Source organism: Glossina fuscipes, unplaced genomic scaffold (genome assembly GCF_014805625.2).
Source record: "Glossina fuscipes isolate IAEA_lab_2018 unplaced genomic scaffold, Yale_Gfus_2 1, whole genome shotgun sequence".
Classification (NCBI taxonomy): Eukaryota; Metazoa; Arthropoda; class Insecta; order Diptera; family Glossinidae; genus Glossina; species Glossina fuscipes.
In genome coordinates this window covers 46,779,446-46,804,251 of record NW_023998415.1, presented here as the reverse complement: position 1 = coordinate 46,804,251, position 24,806 = coordinate 46,779,446, and the positions used below count along the sequence as shown (strand labels likewise).

At 32.7% G+C, this 24,806-nt stretch overlaps 1 protein-coding gene and 1 long non-coding RNA gene across 12 annotated transcripts in view; one reads left to right on the top strand and one right to left on the bottom strand.

The window, feature by feature from the left end:
• LOC119632721 (supervillin) overlaps positions 1-24,806 on the top strand; it is a 297,800-nt gene that overhangs the window by 171,601 nt on the left and 101,393 nt on the right. For all 8 annotated transcript variants that reach the window (XM_038025795.1, XM_038025798.1, XM_038025797.1 and 5 more), the window contains one exon: positions 5,333-5,783. In XM_038025795.1, coding sequence (XP_037881723.1) covers positions 5,333-5,783 — 451 coding nt within the window. The remainder of the gene's footprint in view (positions 1-5,332; positions 5,784-24,806) is intronic.
• LOC119632725 overlaps positions 13,407-24,806 on the bottom strand; it is a 28,829-nt gene continuing 17,429 nt past the window's right edge. The window contains exons 2-5 of one of the 4 annotated variants that reach the window (XR_005246810.1): positions 15,566-16,323; positions 15,442-15,502; positions 14,641-15,010; positions 13,407-14,584 (exon numbers count right to left, since the gene is read on the bottom strand). This is a non-coding gene — a long non-coding RNA (uncharacterized LOC119632725). Of the gene's footprint in view, positions 14,585-14,640; positions 16,324-24,806 lie in introns of all 4 variants that reach the window. The other 3 variants (XR_005246809.1, XR_005246808.1, XR_005246807.1) reach the window with 3 other exon arrangements.

The window sequence follows — 24,806 nt, the reverse complement described above, 5'->3', positions numbered from 1 at the left end:
ATTTTAAAGTCTTTGAAAATTGATAATGAAAACAAAGAAAATGTATAAAATAGTAGAATAATAAGAGAGAGTAAATAAAATATAAAATAACATAAATGCAAAGAAAAAAAAAAACAAAAAACAATTAAAAGTCTTAATAATTTCCTTAGGTTGTGTGTGTTTTAGAGAGAGTAGAAGGTGCTGTTAAAATATATTATTATAAAAAAAAAAATAAAAATAAACATAAAAAAACCAACATTAAACATATGTAAAGAAGAGCAAGAGAATAACCCATCAGCAGCTGTGTACTTAAGAGATTGTTTAAATAAAACAAAGGACAACTGAACAACTTTTTAACGAAATCAAGTAGATTTTAGTTTAACTTAAGGGTTACATAACGATGTTAATTGAAATGAAAACGAAAATTAAGCAAAGGATTTAGTTAATAAAAAAAAAAATTAATAATAATTAAAAGTAAAAAATAATATCAATCAAGAGTAGTAGTTAACTTGCCTTAAAAAAATATAATTAAATTAATACCAAATTCATTTAAATATTTTAATAACTTTTATTATTAATATTATTATTATTTGTTTTTATTTATTTAATGCTTTTTTTTTTTTTTTTTTTACTTACACTATGAGGAGGCAAATCAATTGCAATTGTTTTTTAAAACAACAATATAGTTTGAAGATTCAGTCGGTAAAGACATACACACCCTCCCTAGACTGCGGCTACCAACCTTGCCCGGAAAAGACAAGATTCTTATATATTCCCCTAAGAAAAATGACACAAAACTTTTGCTTTTTCTAATTGAAATTCTGCGGCTCGCCTAACAAACCTAACCCAAAAAATCAGATGACATATAATTTTCATCCTTTAGTGCATGATTTCAGGAAAGATCTAGTAATTAAGATTTTGGGAATACATTTACTTACACTTTATTACTAAAGATAGATGAACCAACAGATACCGCTTTTATATACAGTTTTGTTCTGTTTATTATTAAGCCACATTGTAATTGGCCAAATATCTGCACTTAACACCCGTCACCCATGGACGAGAGATATATTCACTTTGCCAAAACGCGTGTACAATGCCCACAAGGAAGCATCAGAGAGACCCAACAAAGTATATATATTCTTGATTAAAGCATCAAATCAGCATCTAAATCGATTTAAGCATGTCCGTTTGTCCGTCTGTGTAATGTCTGTTGTAAACATTCCCTTGAACATAGATTGATTTAAAAAATGGTTCAAATCGGTGGAAGCACACGCCTACAGTACCGCATAAACTGAGAACACCTCTCGGAGGGTTTGCTTGAGTGAGTAAGTGCCATTTTGGACCAAAGGAAATTCACTCCTAAAAAAAAAAAAATAATGAAGAATTTTAACTTAACAAAAAATCGTTCGTATTCGTCCAGAGAGAATGTAGCCTTAAAGATACTCTAAAAAATTTCAATGAAAAAGACGAAACTTGTTTGAGTTATGCGGCATAACGTTTTCAAACCTACGTGTTTCGAGATAAGCGGTTTTAAAGATTTCGAATACGTTATTAAACATGATTTCTTACTAAATTTAGCCCGTGATCTGAGAGGTAAAAAACTATTCGTCTCAACTTTTACCCGAATGTGTCTCTTTCGCTGCATCTGTCAGATAGAGAATCACAAGTTTTACGCTTGATAGAAAAGTTTCACATTTCGTGGTAGAGAAGCAATGAATGGAAGCTTCGAAATTGCATTCAGCCCCATATACACTTGAAGGTTACATTAATGAATCAAGCTTACTACATACTTGATTGACATACTTTTATTTTTTTTTGGAAATACACTTAAACGAAAATAAACGGCATCCGCCGTTAGTGCCTTAGAGGAGATAGGCAAAAATTTAAACTTCAACTTCCCAGCTGCAAATCATTTAACACAAGTATTCCTGTCGTAGCGCTTGCGAGTTAGTTCAAAATTTCTTTGCAGGTAATGAAAGTTCCAAAGCTTCTATTTAGCAAAAGTAGAAGAGAAAAGAAGAGAAGAGAAAAAGAGTTTATAGTGGTTTATCCTCTTAAACGGAATATTCAAACACCATTTCGAATAACTGGACTTTCTGCGGAAATCAAGAACTTAAAATAGATTGATCCCCACATTTATTTAGCGCGACATTCCAGAATCTTTCTAATGTGGCATATCACTGCAATTGATTTACTCTTAAGACATATAGAAAGAAGTATGTATATATATATATATATATATATATCTTTAGATGTGTGCATGCGTATATATGAATGTAAACCTATGTGTATATATGTATTACATGTTTGTATACCCATATGTATATACGTATATACGTATATATGTATATACGTACATTTTTTCAGCCATTACTCTTAAACATATTTCGATTTTTATGAATTATTCATCCATTATTAAGAGAAAGAAGAGAAGATATTTATTTATAGGCGTAACTATCCAATACATTGCCTCCGATATACTTGCTTATATTACTTACTATCCTCTATATATATATATATATATATATGTATACATTCTATATATAAATACTATTATTATTGATAATTATTGAAGTGTTTATACATTTATTTGTTTAAATGTTTGCAGAAAGAAAATTCATTGAAAAATATTGCAAAAAAAAAAACTAAATAAATAAATAAATTAATAAAAATCTAAATAAATTCTGAATGTTATACTTAAAAATAAAGAAGAAGAAGAAGAAGAAGAAGAATTTTGTGAAAATTTCTTATCCCTGTCCCGGCTTATGAAACAATGAAAACAATTTTTCTTTTTTAAATTTATTCTTTTAATCTGTTCGTTTTTACTAACAAATCATTCACAAGCTCTCCCTTACTTTTTTTTGAATGTAGAATGACCGTTCAATGGACCGGGTTACAAAGGACAACGAATAATTTGAACGGCCACAACGCTAGAAATACACCTGTTAGTCTATACTAGTGGTAATCACTCTTTTGTGATTCTAATGCTTTCAAACTAATAGCTAACGAACCTATTGCGTTTTGTTTATTTATTGGCCTTCGTTTTTGCTTAATTTTTCTGTGGAAATTTTTCATAAATACTTTCTCTGTTCAATGTTCATTGTCGGCATTGCGTCATAAATTGTCTTATTCGCGATATTCTTTCACTTCCTCCATACATTTTAACCTGACTACAGAAGGTAAGCTTTATACACAATTTTCGGTAGCAAAATTATTGAAGAAAATATTAAATAGGCATGGTCGATCTTCTCCCATTTTGTGCACAAATGCTACAGCATAGCCCATTGAATATGCATTCAGACTTTTGTACATTTATCTCCTATAATTTGTGAGCGATGAGAAAAAAACGAATTTTTTATTCCTTTTGAAAAATAGAAGTGTTCTCAATTTACGTGAGACTGCCGGCGTGTCGTTCGACTGATTTCGCCCATCTTTAATAGCAATCTATGTTGCGAGAACTTGCAATGTTTTCTAAAACAGACATTCAACAGACGGACAGACGGATATGCTTAAATCAATTTAGAATTTGATGCTGATCAAGAATATATATATATATAGTTTATGCGATCCCTTTGGGCGCGGCAGACATTTTGACAAAATCAATATACATATCCCTCGATGATGGGTATAAAAATAAAACTATAGTAAGGGTAGTTGATTTTGAAACTACGAATTTGAAAAATTGAATGGAATGCAACCTGCCTAAGTCTATTTATCGCTAGAGTTATGTTTGTTCATGTAGGCAAGTTTTCTAATATGTTGGCGTCTCACATGAAGAAATTATTACAAGGCACGATTTATATAGAATCGATCATCCATTGTGGTGATTGCGAGGCGACGTATGCTATGAGTTTATGATTTGCTAAAGATTTGCTGAACTTTTTTAAATACTTTGCTGTGCACTAATGAAAAAATGTTCTAATGTTCTCCATATATATATATATATATATATTATTTTGTTAATATTTTGTATGGCAGAGATATGAGTGTTTGTTGTATGCTTTATAATAAAAGTGCTTTTTTAATATATTTTTTTTTTATTATTATTATTATTTTTTTTTATTTTTTGATCTTTTTAATAAACATATTTACATACTTTTTATCATATAAATCGTCTTTTAATTGAAAACTACCATTTTTTTATTATTAAAGTCAAACCATAAAACAAAGGATTTAAAATTCATTAAATAAACCATACATTCAACTAAAAATTAAATGAAAATGTAAGTACATACTAATAATGCTAATGAAATTCTTCAAAAATCCTAAAGGCATGATCCGCTTACTCATTATTACTAACGCAACCATAATGGATATGTTTGAGTAGAGTTAAAAGGCATAAAACAGTATAAGGCTGCTTTCTGTTTTTTTTTTTGTTTTTTTTTTCATGCAATAATTTTAGGCGTTAAAAGAGCTTTCAAGTTCTTAATTATAATTTTTGTGGAACATATACTTGGTACACTCACTGATTGACTGACTATAGGCGAATGAAAACTTCAACTTGTAATCACGAGGAGATTCCCAGGAAGTATTACTCGATAACTTGGAGCAAAACTTTCAAATTTTTAAAGTTTCAGTTTCAGATCGTCAGCATTACTGCAAGAGATATTATACTGAAAGTAATCTGACTAAGACTTACTGAGACTGGGCAAATAAACAAGTGCGAAAAATTAATTCGTCTTAAGACGAAACTCTGATATCCGCAAATTAGCTGTAATTGTGTGTGTGTGTGTGTGTGTGTGTGTGAGAGAGAGAGAGAGAGAGAGAGAGAGAGAGAGAGAGAGAGATGGAAATGTTCGTGAAAAGCCTTGATTGCAACGTTCATAATTAGCGAAAAAGTTGGGGGGCGTGGCGAAGAAAGGCAATATCGTAAGATATCTGCTTCGAAATGTTCAATAATAAATATAAGATGTCCATAGCATATAACACTTACCGGTTGTGGGCGCACATTCATCCACCATGCTCCCGCGGCCACTCGGGATTTGGCAACAACATGTGTTATTAGAAAAAGTGTCGCAATCTACGAAAGTGGTTTGAAGTAGAATCTGTAGGAGATGTTGATGGAAGACAAAGCGTTCTCCGGACTAGCGGATGGGCAGACGTGTGGCCGAGCAGGAGTGGGCGGTGGGGCATGATTAGTTTACCTTAAGACCATGATAATTTTGTTGCTATTGTGTTTTACTCGCTTCGAGCAGATCTATTGCATGAGAATTTATACAGAAATGTCTTATGCCACCGAAATATACTTTTATGCCTTTTAAGCTATGAATCAAAGAATGAAATAATGACGAGCAAAATTGAAGCATAAAAAAAAAAAAAAATTATTTCTTTTAACTTTTTATTTATGCAGCTACCGCAACGAAAACATTAAATGCCCCAGCAACGATCGGTTTAATAAAATCGAAATCGGGTTGTTTCGGTTTAATGACGTCGGATTTGAATAATGAATTGAAAAATCGTTTAAAAAGTTCAGAACATGCTACGGTCACAAATCTGCGTAAATCGTGTACGACAAGTGATACGAAATTATCATTAGAAACGGATCAGACGACGACGACGACGACGGCAACGACAACGACAACGGCGGCTTTACATGATGATACCGTAAGTTTAGTGCGTAATCTTAGCAGTTTAGGTAAACTGCCGACAGAGCGTCGCTTAGCCCCCTCTTCTGGTGGTGATGGTAACGATAACGAAACCGAGATAGCATCAACATCGGAGGGCGAATCATCGGGAGGTCGTGAAATATCAGAAATTATTAAAAATAGTGCCATAGCACGTAGACGTAAATTAGCGGATGGGTAAGTTTCATTTATTTATTGGTTTCTTTTATTCTTTCTTTCCATTTTCTTTTTCGTTCTTCTTTGTTTTTCTTATTAAAAATTTTAACAAAACAAAAAATATATATATATATATATATATGTAATAGAAAATTTAAATATAACTTATATAAATAACACTTTTTATTTTTAAAATATATTTTAAAAAATATTTAGACAAATATTGTTTTTACAAATTTCTTACTAAACAATAGTATTAGTAAAAAAAAAAAAAAAAGAATAAATAATTAATTAGAAAAAAAAAAAAAAAACAACAAACAAACACACACTAATAATTGTAAACATTAAATTCGCTTTTGATTGTATTTTACATAATCACATTTCAATAATTTATATAAATAAAAAAATGAATGCTATTTCTTGATAATGTTTAACCCTAACAGAGAATGAAAATAAAATGAAAAAAATGCAAAATGAAAAACAAAACAAAATTGTTTCTAACCAAAGTTTGTGTTTGAATAACACGGAACGTGTAAATCCGCCGCTTAAAGAGTACTCTTATACACTATACATATATATATCGTCACTTTAACTTTATATATGATATTAAAAATTCTTCTCTTCCACCAAAATATCTGAATCGATCATTTGAAGTTCTTAAAGCAATCTCTTTGATTCTGAATAGAGAAATAGAGAGCTTTTCACAAATTCTCAAACTCACATCACGTTCGCTCGGTTCATTCCGTTCGACGATGAATTGTCCTTTTTCTCATTAGGCTGCGTTATACTGCGTCTGATAGTTCTTAGTTGTTGTCAAAATATGTGAAAAAGATTTTTGAGTTTTTTTTCTGCTTTTTCCTCAGCCCGCTTTACTGTCGTGTCTCTCTCTATCTCCCTCCGGCAACTTCACCTTTGTTGCTTTCTTTGGTTGAACAACATTATTCGCCGTTTTTTTTCTTTTTTCAACCCATATCTATAATAACCGTCTGCAGAATTTGATTTGCTTAAAAAATAGGCGGGTAATAAAGCGACTCAGTGTCCTTGACCATAATAGCCAGCAAGAACAGCCGAAAGTTATGTCAACCGACTTTCTTTCTTCCTGCTGTTTGCTATACGAGCTGGATGAGTGATTCGCTAGCCATGACCGCCTACGTACTAAAACTGCTCTCCCTCCGCACAGGCACTTTTCCAACTACTCTCCCCCGCGAGATAATCGTCAGGTATTACTTCGTGGGTATCGATGCCATTGGTGCTACTCGTTTGATGGGACCTTTGCGGACTATCTTATTGGTTGTGTGTCTGTGTATGTGTACGTGTATGGATGGGCGGTTCTATCCATTTCTTTTTATATTAATATTCTTAGACCCTACACTACTCGTGGTATATGGATAAATTATGTTTATGCGAACGTATGCGACGCTCGCTGAAGGACCTGAAATAAACCCAGCATTCAATGTACCGATCGATTCAGACTGACTTCTATGCGTTTGTCTTGTTTTCTTGCGTTCTGCGGGCTGAACCGGCCGCAATTTATGGGATATTTCGATAAAATTCGACTTATCGATATATTTTGATCCAAGGACGAACACTATTGAAAATGATTCAGATTGGACTGGTTTTTCGATCACTTCCCATATAATGCTTGATTTTGAATTGTCGAGAAATGGTTAAGTGTAGGGTGGTGTAGAGTGTTTAATTGTCAACCGTGTGCCACTCAGGTCGCACTACTTTTTCGACAATTTCTTCGAACACTTCCCCGTATAACAACTTATGTTGCAAACTGTATTAAGCGAAGCGATAATTAGTGAAGAGCATTTAATGATGACCATGATGATGTGTCCCATTGCGCTGTTCTTACTTTTACAATACCATTTTGTCTGAATTATGTAATCAATATTCAGCAAGCATAATTTCTTTCCCTCTGTGATTATTATACTCTTAGCGGTGGATTTGTATCATAGGAAAATCTTTCATTAAAACATACTTCTAAACCTTTTCTTAATATGCTCACATTTTATACTTAAAAAAATTATTATACAAAAAAAAAAAAAAACAAAATTAAAAAAAAAAAAGAAGAAAAAAATTTCCAAAGACTGCTCTTGATATACACTGACATTGAAAATAATTTTATAATTAAAAGAAATTCAATAAATTGAGGTAAAAATAATAATCACAATAATGCCATAACCGGAACGCATGCAGCTATTCAGCCGTAGGAAGCTAAGAATATGTATGTATATATATATATGTATGCATGCAGGCACGTACGGATGTATGTATATATGTATATGTGCATGCATCTAAAGCGATTGTATAACAAATAAATGTACGATATAATATTAACGAGTCTTTTTTGCCGTTTTTGCACTTTTCCAATGCCCACAGAAGCAAACTCCGATAATCAAGTGAAAAAGAAAAAGAAAAAAAGAAATTTATTGAAAAAACTAAAAAAAAATGAGAAAAAAAAAAAGAAATTATATAAAAACCATTTGTTATATTATTATTAATTTTTTTTTTGCCGGCAGACAATTTAAGGCAAATGTGAAAAATAATTTTAGTCAACCACAACTACCACCACCACCACCACCACCACCACCACTACTACTACCACCTCTTCCTAATTCTACAGCACAGTTTTGGCCTTACAACAAACAATTTATGTTTTATAGGCAAAAACAACAATATCGTCACGTTGAAGCCCCTAAAGCCAAAGCTTTTATTGAAAATAACCTGTAAAAAATAATTTTTGAAATTAAACTTAAGCTTAATTAATATCTTCTTTCGTTTTTTTTTTTCTTTTTATTTTCTCCGTTTAACTAATTTTTAATAATATAAATGAAACGACAAAAAATGAAAACAAAATAAAAAAATGCAACTAATTACATAATTTTCTTAACAATATTTAAGTGTAAATGAAAAAGAAAAAAAGACATTTTTTCAATACTATTTTCATTAAATGTTTGCAGAAAATAAAACAAATATAAGTAGCTTTTATTTCCTTTCATTTTTTTTTTTTTTTTTTTCTTATTTTTTTTTTTGTTTTTGTTTTTTTTTTTCTTATTTTTGTTTTCTTGATATAATTGTGAAAAATAAAAAATAACTTAAGAGTTAACTAAAAACGAAAATTAATTGTGTTTTAATTTTCTATTAACCATTTTCTCTAAGGCTTCTTTTTTTCATAAAATGTGTTTCTTTTTGTTTTATGTAAAAGCTCTTCTTTTTTTTCTTTTTTTTCTTACGTTTGATTATGATTTCTTTCTTTTTTTTTTCTTATATCAGCCTGATCGGCCTGAAAGTAGGCATATTTGTATTTATAATTTCGCTTACTATCAGCTGGAGAAACAGTTACCCTTCGGTTGGAATATTTTCTCTTTAACAGCTAAGTTTCGCTTAATGCGATTCATGCTTTTCTCAGCTTAAAGTTTATATTGAAAAGATTTATGGAAAGCTTAAACATATGCCTAAGTGAAAAACATACGATATTTAAATTCATTAATATACGATAATCCATTATTTATGATATTTTTACATTCATTGCTACTCATTGTACGTAAAAGCACTTTTGTACGCTAGATAGCAGCACATTATAGGTGTTTCTATAAAATTATCTATTTTCTTCTTCTTATTTTAATGTTATTCATTTTCAAGCCACTGTTGTCTTTAGCGGAAATCATAACAGTTGCGTTATACGTTGTGCGTGACTCACGAACCGTCAAAATAATATTGAATGTCTGCATTTAGATGGCAGCTTACCTTTACTTTGCTTTACCTTGCTTTGTGTTCGATTGCAAATTGTTTGTAAAATATTTAAAATTTCTGAGTACGCTTAATGTTTGACAGGCAAAACAGTGATCGTAACCGATGAAAAGAAAACAAAATCATACGGTTTATGTTTCAAACATAATATGATTTTCATAACAAAAAAAGAGGAAAATTAAACTAAATTATACTGTTATCCACTCCTATATGGAAAACCATTTTTTGTTTTTTGTTTTTTGCGATCATTAGTTGTATAATGCGTAACGCAAGCCTTATGTTTTCCGCTTCAAATATTTAAGTTTATAATTAGGGAAACATACCAGGGGAAGAGTAGCATTTGACATCGTTTGAAATATACTTTTAGCCGCTCAATATAAAGTTCTTAATTTTTATATACCTTATTGAAATTTTGAATCAATTTCTTGACCATTTCCTTACACGTGGATTGAGCTTTTTATAACACCTTGCTATAATTCCCACTTATATTCGCGAGTGCGCAAATCCAAATTTGAGGGTGTGAAGACAAATTCGAATTTTGCTAGCAAAGACACCTACCATATCTGTTAACAAAACTCGGCAAACGCTTCAACAGAGCTTTGTTAAATATTTAAAATTAAGATATAGTTGGATTTGAAAGCCTACTCTGTCCACATTAAACAACGTTGTGGACATCTCATAAATATTGTAAACAGTTTGAAGATTGGACGTGTACAATATATTATTTATGGAAGAAATTCCCTATGAATCTCTTCCAAAGTGTACGTAAGTGAGTTTAGCCCTAAGCTGCTCGGCTTCAGTGCGCCAAGTCTTTCCGTCTCACAGATTGCCAATATAGCTCGACATGAGACGGTCCCTAATTTATGGTTCAAGCGAATTAAACGCTTTTTGAGTTGCTTTGATTACAATTGAGTTCTTAATTGAAAAGGCGCACTACTTATACTTAATTTCTATATTAAATTATGCTTACCTAAATATAATTATAATTGTTTAATTACGGCGCCTGCCATCGTATATTACGAAATGCAATACTCAGCCAGGTGAAGTGCGACAAAATTTTTCTTTTTTCTTTTGCTGTCGTACTTCAAAGTGGATGTATACGACGGTATGCGATCAATATATATGAAAATACCTTTCATAAACAAATTCAAATTCTGCTTATGGGAACTATTTTTAAAAATATTTTGAAATTTGGTATGTTAGCGAAAAATGTTTTCATACCTATAAGAACATTCGAATTTGAGACAGTTTTCGTTATATGGCAGGCGATTCAAAAATTGCGCCCAGCCGGTCCAAAGTTCTCATACCAATTTAGAATGTTAAAATACTATTATTTAGCCACTTTTGCCGAGAAATTTTGAAAATAAAAAAAACATTTTTCTCTATCCACTTTGTGGGAATATATTTTTCGCAAGAATTGGTAACCCTCTGATTAATAACTAATTCTCTGCATTGTGGCATAAAATAATTTTGATTAGTTTTTTTAAATGATTTAAAAGTGATTGCGCCGAGCGAAATATTATTAACGCATTAACTTCAATTTAAATTGAGAACGTGAAATGAGCAAATTTTTGAAATGCTCTGAGATGCATTTCTATTTGGCACCACCAGCGGATTGTTGGGATTAATAATGTAGGATTTTGTTTATTTTGTGTGATTACTTGGCAGCATCAGAGAATTGCTGGTATTGATGTGTTATTTGTTGCTGTAAATCTGGTACCGTGTGTGGTTGTTGTTGCGAGAGAAAACCATATTCGCAGTTGTGCTCAACTATTTATTTCTTTGATTAATTGTATTTTTGAGAGAGAGAGAAAGGTGAATATAAATCTAAATATGTTGTTGTTGCTCCTTCACTTGCTTGATATTTAAAAAATAAAAAAGTCCTCTCTTAACTAAACCACAACTAACTTCAGTTTTTTCTTTTTAGAGTAGCGAAAAATAAATGCTGAGCGTAAAATTGACTTTCCTGTACATTACTTATGAAGAACAGGAAGACCCCTGAGAGGCTTTTTGAATTTTGCGAGAATATAATTCTATTTCTCTGAGTAAAATTTACTTGGCTGTACAAAATAAGCTGAGAATAATAAAATTCAATTTCTGAGAGTAAATTGTAAATTTTGTTGCTATAAAAGTAGTATCGTGTGCACTTTGTTGTTGCATTTTCAAACGGTCGTAACGTCGCGGGAGCTTGTGTGAAAATACGTAATTTATCTAAATTCACACTTCAAAAACAAATCCTATGTTAATAAAATCCGTAAATTACCTATACCTGGAAATTTAGTTTTTTAAAGGGAGAGAATAGATTTCTTGTCAATGATTTAAAGTAATATACGCAAAAATATACTGAAAGAGTTATTTGCTCTTGATTTCAGAAAGTGCAAAAGTGTTTCTTTTCACATCATCACGAAGCAAAGATTATTTAATTTTGACAATCCATGATGAATCAATTATAAAAAATGTAACAATTTTCAAAAAAACAAAACACTAGTATTTTACGAACAAATCAAACCAATATCTCCAATACTTGCTATTAGTTGTGAACTAATTGTCTATACAAAGATATAATAAATAGAATAGATTTTATGCATAAAAATATTATAAAAAAAAAGTGATTTACTAAAATATTTAAAAAAGATTTTCTTGTCACACAAAATCGGGAAATAAATAAATAGATAGAAATAACAGAAAATTTGGAGAAGCGGGAAACGAAATATTTTGATAAAATATTACAGTTTGCAAGAGGAAAGGTAAAAAGTCTGCGAGTCTGTGCGTGGATAAAAGGAAAAATTTGTGTTTGTAAACAAATTCCAATTAGATTTTTTCTCACTTGTATAATTAAAAAACGCAACGATTGAGAAAAAAAGCAACTAATCGAGTATAGTAGTAAGTTAATATAAATTCGAATTGATATTTTGAAATACAAGTAAACAAAGCAACAAACAAAGGAATCGCTTATGATAGTGCTAATGATGATGAACGTTTTCTGTGGATAAAAACCGCCAAAAATTTAGTGATAACTTTTATCTTCAGGTTTTCCTTACTCTGTACGTTATAGAGAACACACCTTTTTGTTTAAACTTCATTGCGGTTGATATTGCCGTTGTTGTCGTTGTTTTTGCTTTTGTTTTTATTGTTGCCGTCTCGTTCGTCTGGTGTTTATTACTACAACTACCTCTACTACTACTGCCGCTGTTGCTGTTGTCGCTACTATATGTAGTTAAAATTGATCTTCTTCTTGCTGACATTTTGAGGAAAAAAAAAGAAAAAAAACATTTTTAAACATCAAATTTCAAAAGTTTTCCGTTGCGGTCACTCTCCTAAAGGTTCGTATGCCGTATTTTTCTCTTCTTTTTTTCTTTGTTTTCATATATTTAAATATGAAAAAGTATTTTATTTTATTTGAATAAATTTTTGTATTCATTTTTGTCCGTATGCGGCAGTGAATGTAAATATGTATGTACAGATGATATAATAATGTGTTTACATGCATTTTTCAGTGCACAGCATATATTTTTATTTGTCAATTTTGAAGTTATTTTAATACAGTCTCTCTTTAAGTTATTTTTCCGATACTTTTCTTTGTTATTATAAGTTCAGGTAGTTTTTGTTTTTTGGTTTGTTTCGTTTTATCTTTTATTTAACAAATAAAACATGAACAATGAATAAAAGATATTGTGGTTGTTCTTGTTGCTGCGTGTGTGCAGTATTTCTTTAGAGTTTACATTTCGGCTTGTCGTTATGTTTCTTATTGCTGCTGCTGCTGCTGCTCCTGCCATAGTTATTGTTTTTGTTGTTGTATTCTTCTAGTTAAAGTGTATTCATATTTTTACATTAACTTAGGCCTTGTTGTTGTGGGTTTTTTTTTTTTTTTACACCCATCATCGAAGGATAGAGGGTACGTTAATTTTGTTAAAACGTTTGTAACGCCCAGAAGGAAGTTTCGGAGGATCCACATAGCATTTACATTATTAATCAGCTTCAAATTCAGAGTTGATTTATGCCCGCCTGGCTGTCTGTCCGTCTTTGTAATGGCTAGTGTAAACGTTATCCTGGCCGCAAAAATGAATCCATCAAATTCAGATATGGCAAAAGGATTGAAAGTTCTTGCACGTATGTTGGTATTGGAAATGGGTTAAATCAGTCGAACGACACGCTTGCAGTAACACCTAAGCTGAAGACACTTATGTTTTTCAAAAAGAATTAAAAATTGCGTAAGTCTACAAAAATGTAAATGTAAATTTGGTTGGTAACCCATGCTTTAATTAGTACCTCTAGAAAAATGGAAAAAGTTGGCCACGCCTATTTAATTTTATAGTGTGTTATTGTATCATTTATTTGCAATACCTTTATAAGGCGGTGAAACGAGTCTTACACACCCCAATAAAGTATATAAATTCTTGGCCAGTTTCAAATTCGGAATGCATCTAAACACGTCCGTCCATTTGTCTATCCATCTGTCCATTTGTACGTCTGCGCAAATGTGCAGCCTGCAGTTTGTGGTAAGCGTTCTTTCGTTCGCAAAAATGAAGATATTGCTTATAAGCGTAGAAAAGGCCCGAACTTTTCAAAGAACAAGCCCACAGCATCCACAAGTCTATGTAACGAGGAGTTTGAACTCTTTACTTTGTTTTACGTGTTTTTTGGTTGTAAGTCAGAAAAGTCAACACACACATCATACATATTTCTACTTTTACTCAAAAGATAGAAAAAATCAATCGCGCCCATCCACTATTACCAAGTGTGAAAATTTATTTAATTATTTATTTATTTTTTTTTGGGATCACGGTGATGAGTATAAAAAAGAGTCGGTGACGACCGAATATATAATGTTCTTGATTCTTTTTGGATTTCTAGTGAATTTTTTGATTAAATCAGCGAAAAATAAATTTTGTATTTAATATTTTACTCTTACAAATTTTGTTCGCGTTCAGGTACAAATGAACATGAATGTAAATTTTGTTACTTTTCTACCCGCTGGTGAAAGATCAAATTTTATCATTTCGTTTTTGTAACGTCGCCGCTTGGGAGACGTCGGCATCACCCAGTTTGCTTGGATTTGAAATTTTCTGAAACATGAAAATAATAAGTAATAAGTATATGCTCTTATTACGTCTTTATATACTTGATCCGCACGTATATGTATACTGGTGTACTTTAAAGTCGAGCGTAAAAATGATAGAAATTTTTGCTTGTTTCTTTTTTAATTTTTATACACCTCATCGAGCATCAGTTGATGCTGTTCAAATTGCAAAGTCCATAAATAGCCAATGCATTTATCAATGTCAACTGTTGAACTACTTTAGGCAATGTCCATCCATCCGTATGACTGATTGTGGTTTCTTGCTACACCAGCAGCAAGATGCAGCAGCAGGAGCGCCTACATATTTAAAGTTAAAGCTTTTGAAGCGGGCTTAACTCGTGCATAACCCAATAACAAGTCAGCCAAAGTTGAATGTTCGGCGTTTTTTAGGCAAAATCTTCTATATATCTGCCTGCAACCAATGGAAAAGGATATCGAAAAATTGAGGAACATAGTTATGTGGAATTTTTGAATGACTGTAGATGTACCAAATTTTAGTTCATCATCTTCTTTAGTAGGCTAATACGTTAAAGTTGAGTTTTAGATCAATATGTTAAAGGACTTGATGAAGCTAATTGCTTCCAGTTCCAGTCTGTTATATATTCTTTTTTTTGTTTTTTTTGTTTTTTTGCTATGCAACCTTATGCTTTAAGTTTCAAGATACAAACAGATTGACGGGAAGATGTAAGACTTAATCGCATGAAACAACGTTTCGACAACGCCTAAATTGACAGATATGACAATTAAAGGTATGCACATAATGTAATTGGAAGAGCGAAAATTGTCCAGTTTAATCTCAAGGTATCAGGTAATTGAGCTCTTTTCGAAATGAGATTTTCTTACCATGCGATCGTAATGTTTAATCGATGAACCGTTTTCTTCCAACATTTTGAGGCATCTGTTGCTGAAGAGAATCAAGATCGAAGCTAATAATTAGCAATTGCTTAGTTAAGCTGTAATTCATTACCTTCGGCCACGTCCAGTCATACGTTCCAGAATAGGTTACTAGATCCAGACACGTGGGAGTTATATTAATACAATTTTGCAAAAATTGAATGTTGATCAACAACACTTCTACAAAACATATGTTGATGTGAATTTGCAGCATTTAACTGATGTCGATTTAAACTTTCGTTAAAACATACATTCTTCAGAGTCATCCTAACGGACGTCACATGTCTGTAACGCAGCCCTTTCTTACACACAGCGCAGCGTCACATTTATGCCTCATATACGTAAAATCTATAATAATTCAATTGATGTGTCATGTAATCATGAAAGCAGCTTTCAAAATTTTTCGCGTAAGAGTCTGGTAGCGAACCGATCATATCGATGTCGAATTGACACAATTGCCATTAAAAAAAAAAATGCTTTGTAATTGTTATCGTTTGGTCTAAGATGTCAATAAGAGATTAGTCAGAATTCGTTGTAGGGCATTCTTTTCCCCCAATCGATTTTATATCGGTTGATGTGTCTGTCTCTTTGCCAAAATTACTCGGCGATTAATAATAAAATAAAAGTTGAACCCAGAACGTAATTCCTTAAGTCGATTATATAACCATATCTTATGTAATCTTTCTTTCCCATGTATTTTCTATTAAGTGCAAGACATTATGGCTTAGACGCGATAAAGGTTTTAAGTTGAACGCACGTTACATCCAACATAGCCCGCATTGCTGACTGCTGTAACTTTACGTTCTAGAATGCTTACGACATTCAAGTCGCCTATAAAAAAAAGAAAAAAAATGCATTTAGCTTAAGTTGAATATAATTTCATGTTATACCCTACATCGCTTGTGGTACAAGGGTATATCAAATTTGTGTCGATGTGTGCAGCACTCGGAAAAACTTGAGATCAATCTGGAATAACCTTCTGAATCGATATAATCCGTTTGACTATCCATCTAGATTCTTGCGTTCATTGGACACTGGACCAACTTGTTTTCATCGGATGACGGTGCGCTACTGAAAATGATTGCAATCAGACGTTCTTTTCGACCACTTCCCATATCACGCTTACATGAATAACTGTAGGATGGTGTAGGGTATTTGATGGTGTGCCGAGTTTATAGCTTATAGCATATATTTTCTACACTCTTCTCCATTGTTGCCGCCCTGTCTGTTTCTCTTATTTTAACAATTTTTCACTTTAATAATTTTTAACTCAAATTTCAAAACCCGCGTTGTTCCTCTCATCTTTTCAATTTTTCCCAATAATTTATTATTGTTTAGAAAACCCACTTGTTTTTGCCAATTTACTTTGATAGCATATATATGTTGTAATATCAGCAATATATAATAAAGTGGGTTAAATGCAAACGCGCACAAACACATATACATACTGCATACCTACATGTATTTATCTGTCTGCTGTAGTTGAACCCAAACTTTTTTCTTCTCCGAACTAAATCTAAAACTATATAAAATTTACTCAGTTTGTAGGTTGTAAGACTATCAGTTTGCGAAATTTTGAAAAAAAAAAAAGAAAAAAACAATTAAAAAGAATAAAATGCATTATGTACAGTGATGATACAGTAAAGTCGCTGTTCACGGACATCTTCATTTATTCATTTATTATTATTATTATTATTATTATTAATTTCGCCAGAGAAATAAATTCTAAGACTAAACTCTTAAAAGCACTAGCATCTAAGGCTATCGGCTTTTATTATTAAAAATTCTACCGCACTTGAGATCCGAACCCACGACCATTGACTTGCTAGTCGAGATTCCTCGCCTTCGGCTACTCAGGCGGGTTTATTCATTTATATTTTATATATATTGTAGTTTTTATTACCCACAAATGTCGTCGCCTCATCTCAAGGCTTACTTACCGATGGAGATGACGTGAATAATTTTACTTAAAATGAAATAAATTAAAAAACGGACAAAGCACCCATACCACCCTAAAGGTAAGCATATAACTTCTTATAAGAATGCGGCGTTATATGGGAAGTGGCCGAAAATGTATTCCCATCACAAACATTTTCGATAGCGTTCGTCTGTGGACCAAACTAAGCCGGTGTAATAGATTTCATCATAAAAAAAGAACAACAAGACGGACAGACAAGCTTAAGTCTATTTAAAAAGTGTTTGTAAATCGATTGATATAATAAAAGTTGGGCATAAACTTGTATAACTTGTACCATGTGGTGTAGGTTATAAAGAATAAAAGTAAAGACTAAAAATTCAATAAATAAAAGGAAAAAAAAAAAAAAAACAAAAATTAAATAAAACCACAACATATCCCTATCATTGGAAGAAATATATGCACAATTTCTCGCCTAAAATGTATCAAGATGGGAATGATCTGTCAATCACGCGGGATCGATTTTCACCGGCACTTGCGAAAATATTTATGTAAAGATAATATAAGTAAAGTTTTATATATAAAACATATATATAAAGATATGTATCGTATATATTACATATATACACAGAATCGAAGCTTAGGCATTAGTTATGAGTATTCAATTGAGCTAATGCGATAATTTCTCTCTAATCGGATAAACTGACGCTTGTTTCGAAAAGTTAACTCTGCTATCTATGTGCGATTATTTTGGGAATCGTTAATCTTAAGCCTTTCTCTTAGTTTTAAAATTCTCATTGGATACGAATTAATTTCACCCAATATATGGCAATATTTCCTGGGTACATTTTTTTTTTCCCGCCCAGATACGAAAAACAGTTATTATAGGTTTAGACATCAATTCATTCTCCCTCTCATAGTCGAGTAACTATGTACGATCTTTTGCCATTTATCGGATAGCCTACGGTTGCCGTCGGGATTAAAACCGTTCTTCGTTAACAGCTGTTAACTGTTAACCTGCTAAATATAATTGTATCGATCTGAATAAGTGATAATCAGAATCGGGGGCGCTGATCTGGAGAATTTGTGGGATATGGTAAAACTTCTCGGCCTAAGCTGAAAATCATTTTCTTGCAAGAAAAACATTTTTCCCCGAAATCTCATAAATCACACTCCAACGGTTGCGTAGCTTACCGCGTTTTCATCCCAAGCTAACTTAATCAAGCCCCTTAGCTTGAGCTGCATTTTATCCTCAATTAATCAAAAGAAAAATGCAGAAAATTCTATTCAGTTGTGTTCCATTAATGACATCCGTCTCTTTGAATTTTGATGTATATCGAACGATAGCTTGTAAACAACTGAAACTTACACTGTTCAAACATCAGGGCCTAAGTAATCTATACTTTGAATTGCGAAGAATACAAACGAAAATCTCTCAGTGAAATTGTCCAAATCAAGATGCAGTTACCAGTGGGGGATTATAGTTTGCCGTTTTCCCAGAGCGACATATGATCGTTGAAGATCGGATCATGAACAATTCAATCACAATCTTAGTACTCCATTGATAATGATTTTATGCTCTGTTATAGTATTTTGAGTGATATTATGTTCAAGTGTTCAATCGCTCACTTATCGGTACAATTTTACGCTTACAAATTCGAGTTAGTTTCCATAAAGTGCCGAAGAGAACACAAATTTCTATTCATTTCCCCGATTTATTTGGACATAATTAGGAAGCAAAAAAAAAAAACCGAGAAGAAAAAAGCTGAATGAATCACGCAACATAACCTCATAACTTCCATCAAGCGATTGTGACATTTTTTACTGAATATGACATAAACAAAAAACAAAAAATCAAAATCAAACCGAATTGAAAAATCGATAGCTGACATATTAAAAAAAATATCAAACATTCCGCCTTTTGTAATTAGAAAGAAGAGAGAGAGAGAGAGAGAGAGAGAGAGAGTGAAAAATCTACAACGAAGATCTCAGGCGAGAATATCATGGCATTGTGCCTTGAAGAATTTAATTCAATTTGATTGAATGCCTCGATCTTGCAGCACAAATCCGCCTTCTCCGTATCTTCTCTTATGGTCCTTGGTTATAATAAGATTTGAATTTGATTTGATTTGTTTTTATGTAGGTGTTCGCTTATGTTGCAAAACTAAGAGGAAGCACTTTGAAAAACACTTTCGGTACGGCTGATTGAATAATTTTCTGACATTGAAAAATAAATTTAAAAAAATTTAAACAATCCATAGAAGAGTGGGCGGTCAATTTGTCGTCGCTCTTCAAAATTATCCATAGCAATAATGCAAACTCATGTTCGCATATCATTATTAAAGTCGTTTCAATTTACGTTACAACTTTACTAGCGTAACAATTGTATCGTGTTATTCATATCATATCCTACAAAATCTTATTATGGATATTATATTTTCTCTTTTGCTGGAACATGAACGTAATTTAGCTAAACATGTATTTACAGTGGCCAAAAATGGTGGCCATACTTAGCCAAAGGGGAGATCTAATCAAACTCTGTGCCGCACATATATTTCAAGTGAGCTACCGTAGGTCCAAGTTAATAAGAGTCGTGATTATCACGTTGATGTTCAAAGTTTAAAACTCAATCGGCAGTGGATGTGATTGGGCGACACATCCACTTCCTATCTCTTCCTCTTTTTACTTACAACGAGATGTTATTATCATTAATGCATGCTACCGATGTTATTATCTATGTGAGAGACTATGAAATTTTTGAATGATCTGATTATACTGAGCAATTGATTTCCCTAAATCTGTCTATGTGTTAGAATTGACGATTTTTTTTTTGATTTTTTTTCTGTTTAAATTTAAAGTCTTTCGTTTGACCGGTTAAATTCTCGCTGCTTAACTTTTTCCAAAACACCACTCGTCATAGGCAGAAATGAAAGAAATTCAAACTTGTCTGGAACCGCTTAAGGTTTTTTTTTTTTTTTTTTTTTGCACAAGTGAAATTATAAATGAACTTATTTTAAATTTTCATTAATACGTTCATTAACCTCTGCTTTAAGGCTTTTTCAGGCTCTTGCTCGCTTCATGTATGGCCGTCACTGGAACTTCAACTTATTTTTGAATCCTGTTCAAGTGCTTAGTATGCACCGTTTTCAAGACATTGTTTGATTAATGCCTTGACTATGAATAATTAATAAAATAGAAATAAAAATAAAAACAAGTGGATGTGAAGCCACCACATAACCAGTACACCTCCTCTCCTTCCTGGCAAATAATGAAATATATGATCACATATGAAATCCTCTACAACTCCATGAAATTGACATTTTCCTCCTTCTTTTAAAAAAAAAAACGCAATCACGTACATTGAGCTCTTTTATGGGGAAAAAGAAGAAGAAGAAGAAGAAGAAGAAAAAAAAACAAGATGAAAACCTAAAATAATGTAGGAGAGTAATAAACTTTTTGTGGTATTATCTATGATTCGTATATGTAACGTTTGCGTTATATATGCACATATAGATGCAAACACACACGCGCGCATACATACATACATCCATACATACATATGGACGGTTTATGTGCGGACATATGGATATATGTATATATGGATGTATCTACAAATATAAGTATGTATGCATGTACATCTATTTATGTATATTATGTATATGCGATTGTTATCCGGTAAATGATTATTAAGTGGCAGTGCGTGTAGGTAAACAAACGAAGTGCGTGAGTAAACTTTATCGTTTCTTCTTTTCACCTCCTCTTCGCATTTATTTATTTACTCAAGTTTCCAAAAGTCTAATCCAAATACACACACGTATTTCAGCAATAACTTATGGGCTTTAGACATGAAGCCTTTAAAAACGTAAACAACTCATAGCGGGCGAGAAGAAACGCAACTTTAGCAAACGAACCGAAATTAGAAACCAATTTATATGCGGTTCCCGAATTGAATCGTTCGATACCCAATACTTCATTTTCATTTTATTATCACCTCCTATTTGTTATGCATGGAAATTGGAAATCGATATTTCGGGCACTTTCGTATATCCCATCATGCAGAAATTACGCAAACACCGCAATAAAATGTGAAGCAGTCAACTTCTTCTGTACATTAAAAATGGCGCCGGCCACAAAATGGCGTATGCGCTTGTTTTCTTAACAATAGGATGAGACAAGTTAAGCGTCTTAAAGCTAAATTGATGAATGCTCTCCTTTCCTTAACGTGGCCGATTAATTTTATTTTAACAACCCTTTAGATAGCGATGGATATCAAATAAAAGGACTTACACAGTAAAATGAAAATTGCAAGAAAAAAAAAAAAAAAACAATTATGTAAAAAATTTTTTTTTTTTTTTTTTTTATAAACTTTTATTTTATTGAGTACGAATTTTGTCACACTATCACATTTGTTTTTGTGATAATACATAAAAGATAAAGTATTTTAAAAAATTGAAATTTTTTATACCCACCACTGTAGGATGGCGGTGTTACATAACATATGTAACACTTAAAAGGAAACAACAGAGACCTTGTAAAGTACATGCGTTTTTGATCAGCGTGAAATTTTAAACTGATTTTTCCATGTCTGTCCGGCTGTGTGAGATTTGTTTGACACTATCCTGGTGGCAAAAATGAAGATCTCGACTTCAAATTTGGTAGAAACATTGGAAGTCTTTGCACGCGTAGCGGACCATAGACTGAAAAATCGTTTATGAAGAGAAATTATCGGCCTAAAAATGAATTCATTCTAAAATGAATGAACATGATAGACACAGCGATCGGGTGGGTTATTTTTTTCTTAACAATATCAGCGATACGAGTATCAAATAAAAGAATTCGAAGAGTGGAATGCGAAAGGCATAGTGATGGGTATGCGAGATTCCGCCTCCGTCGTATATACGACCTATTTGTGCAGCACGATGATGGTCGAAAAGAAGTGAGAAAAGAGAAAGGAAAAGATACAGGAAAGCGATCACAGCCCAGCGAATGTCTGCCCAATCGACAAGCAGTCACAACAGAACTACAACCAAGGTAGTTCGAATTTTTTCTCGATAACTCTTTTCGTAACATCTTAATTTGGTAAAAACTGACAAAACAATGCGTACACTCTTGTCGGGAAACATAACCAAAAAATGGTTATAATTTTTTTGAAGCGCTTGAAAGAAAATGTTTGCTTAATGTTATGCTTTAGCATCTCTTAAAAGTGAAGTTTGCCTTCTTCTTCAATCTCATACCGATTTTCAATTATAATTGTTACTTATACTTATGCAACAAAATAAAGCAGTAGTGGTACTTTATCACTTTATTTTAAAGAAAAATTATTAATATTGATTTACTATTTATTGATTAATATATATATTTATTATTATTATTATTATTATTGCTATTATTTTCTTTGTCTCAAACCTATTGATGAAAACCACACTTCAAGTACACGGTGCAGAATAAAATGCACAAACAATAAATGAGTAAATGATTTTTAATTTATACTTCAACCTGTGTCCAACATGTGTGAGTGTGTGCGTGCTTGTTAATTATTTAAATGAATAAATTGAGAAAAAAGTGCTTATAAAAAATATATGATGTGTTTGGTAGAAGAACATAATGTTGGATTAGAAAAAAAAAAAAAATTGCAATCGTTGCTTATGGACATGAAGGCTTCGCACCACGGTGCCCGATGACACACGAGTTAATTTTGCGTAATCGGCGCCCCCCCCGAGAGTTAGACAATCCCTATAAGCTAGTGGCCTAAACTACACTGGAGACATATATTTATTGTCTATGGCCGAATAAACCCACTGTGGGGAGTGTTGGAGCGTATCGTTGCCTCTAATTATTTGCTTTAGGAATGATGAAAACGACAACCACCACGATACCCCTCGAAGGGCCGTATCTAGCGGTCAGGACTCACACATTGATTAACTGCTGCCTTTAAACTGTGGAGTGGTGGAAGCTAGTAAGCTTCCACCGCGGTTTCCGCATATGTGTAAGTATGCAAGCTTCCCTCTGAAGGATCTTGGCAAGCACCAATCTCCAGTACATCAATGCAGCGAGCTCTACCCTCATGTACTCGTGACTTTCTGAGCGGACTCCTGATCCCTAGACTATAAAGCCTTTAACCTTACTTTACGCGACGTAGTGACTCTAGTCTTCGGATCAACCATACCACCCCGGCTAGCCAACACTAGATATATTTGCGTCGGATGCTATATCTGATATCTGGCGGACGGGCTCCACGCTCTCGACTATTACTATATCAACGTACTTTACGTGACCAGTTAGGACAACGACTGGTTTCTATTTCTTCATTAGCAATAATTTATGAGAAAAATAGATCTCGTAGCAAGACTTCGTCCATTGTACCTCTAAGCTATCCTTCAGAAAACTTATTGCCAAGTTATAGATAGTCCAAGCCTTAAACCCTTTTTCGCCGGTCAAAGACCGTTTCCAGGGATCAACAGGAGGAGGTGGGAGTTTCGGCACATCTGTGTTCCCCCAAAATCATCGTTTATCACATCTGGTGCTTATGTTCAGATGTCTGCGAAGTGGCTACGCCACCTTGTCGGTTACTTTAGCGTAACCAGCGCCCTTCAGAGTGTTAGACAATACCTATAACCCAGGGGCCTGAACTACATGGGCAATGGTTTACACACACGTAGACGTTATGCTGATGAATTAACTATGCCCTTCTAGCTATTTGGCCATTAATCAAGCCTTTTAGCAAAACCACGTTGCCTTCTTCATTTATCTGGCAGTTGCTTCTCTACCGCACGACAGTCTACCCCGATACTGTTCTCTGGAACAATTTATTTGTGCAAGTTTTTCCAGTCGTTTCTTATTCTTTCCCGCTATTCCCTTGTTATTATTTCTCTCGCTATAATCGGCAAATTTTCTGATTATTATTGTATAAAGAAGCATACTCTGGATATTAAGATCTCAATAAAGATCATTTTAGGCCACGAAGTTTCTGAATGACTTGACATACTTTTCTTTTCTTAGAAGAGAAAAGCTATGATACCTTCATAATGATATTGAAGAATTCTACGCAATCCCATCCGGGCACCGAATCTATCAAGCCGTAATTATTTGTTTGTCCCTGCGTCTCTTAGCCGATATTTCCAAAAATAAAAGGAACATTTTGTATGTTTCCAAACATGACTTTTATCAGTAGATGTAGTGTACTGCTGTAAGTGGTTAAAGAGCTGAATTAACTTTTAAAAATAATATTCAAAAGCTTTCCTGTATATCTCTCAAAACCGGCTACCGGTTAATCGAAATAATATTTCAAGTTTCAAGCGCAACTTATTGATGTCTTTCGATTTTCAATTTCAATTTCATTTTTTTTTTTGAGTTTTGGTTTTTGGTTTTTTTTTTTTTTTTTTTTTTTTTTTTTTTTTTT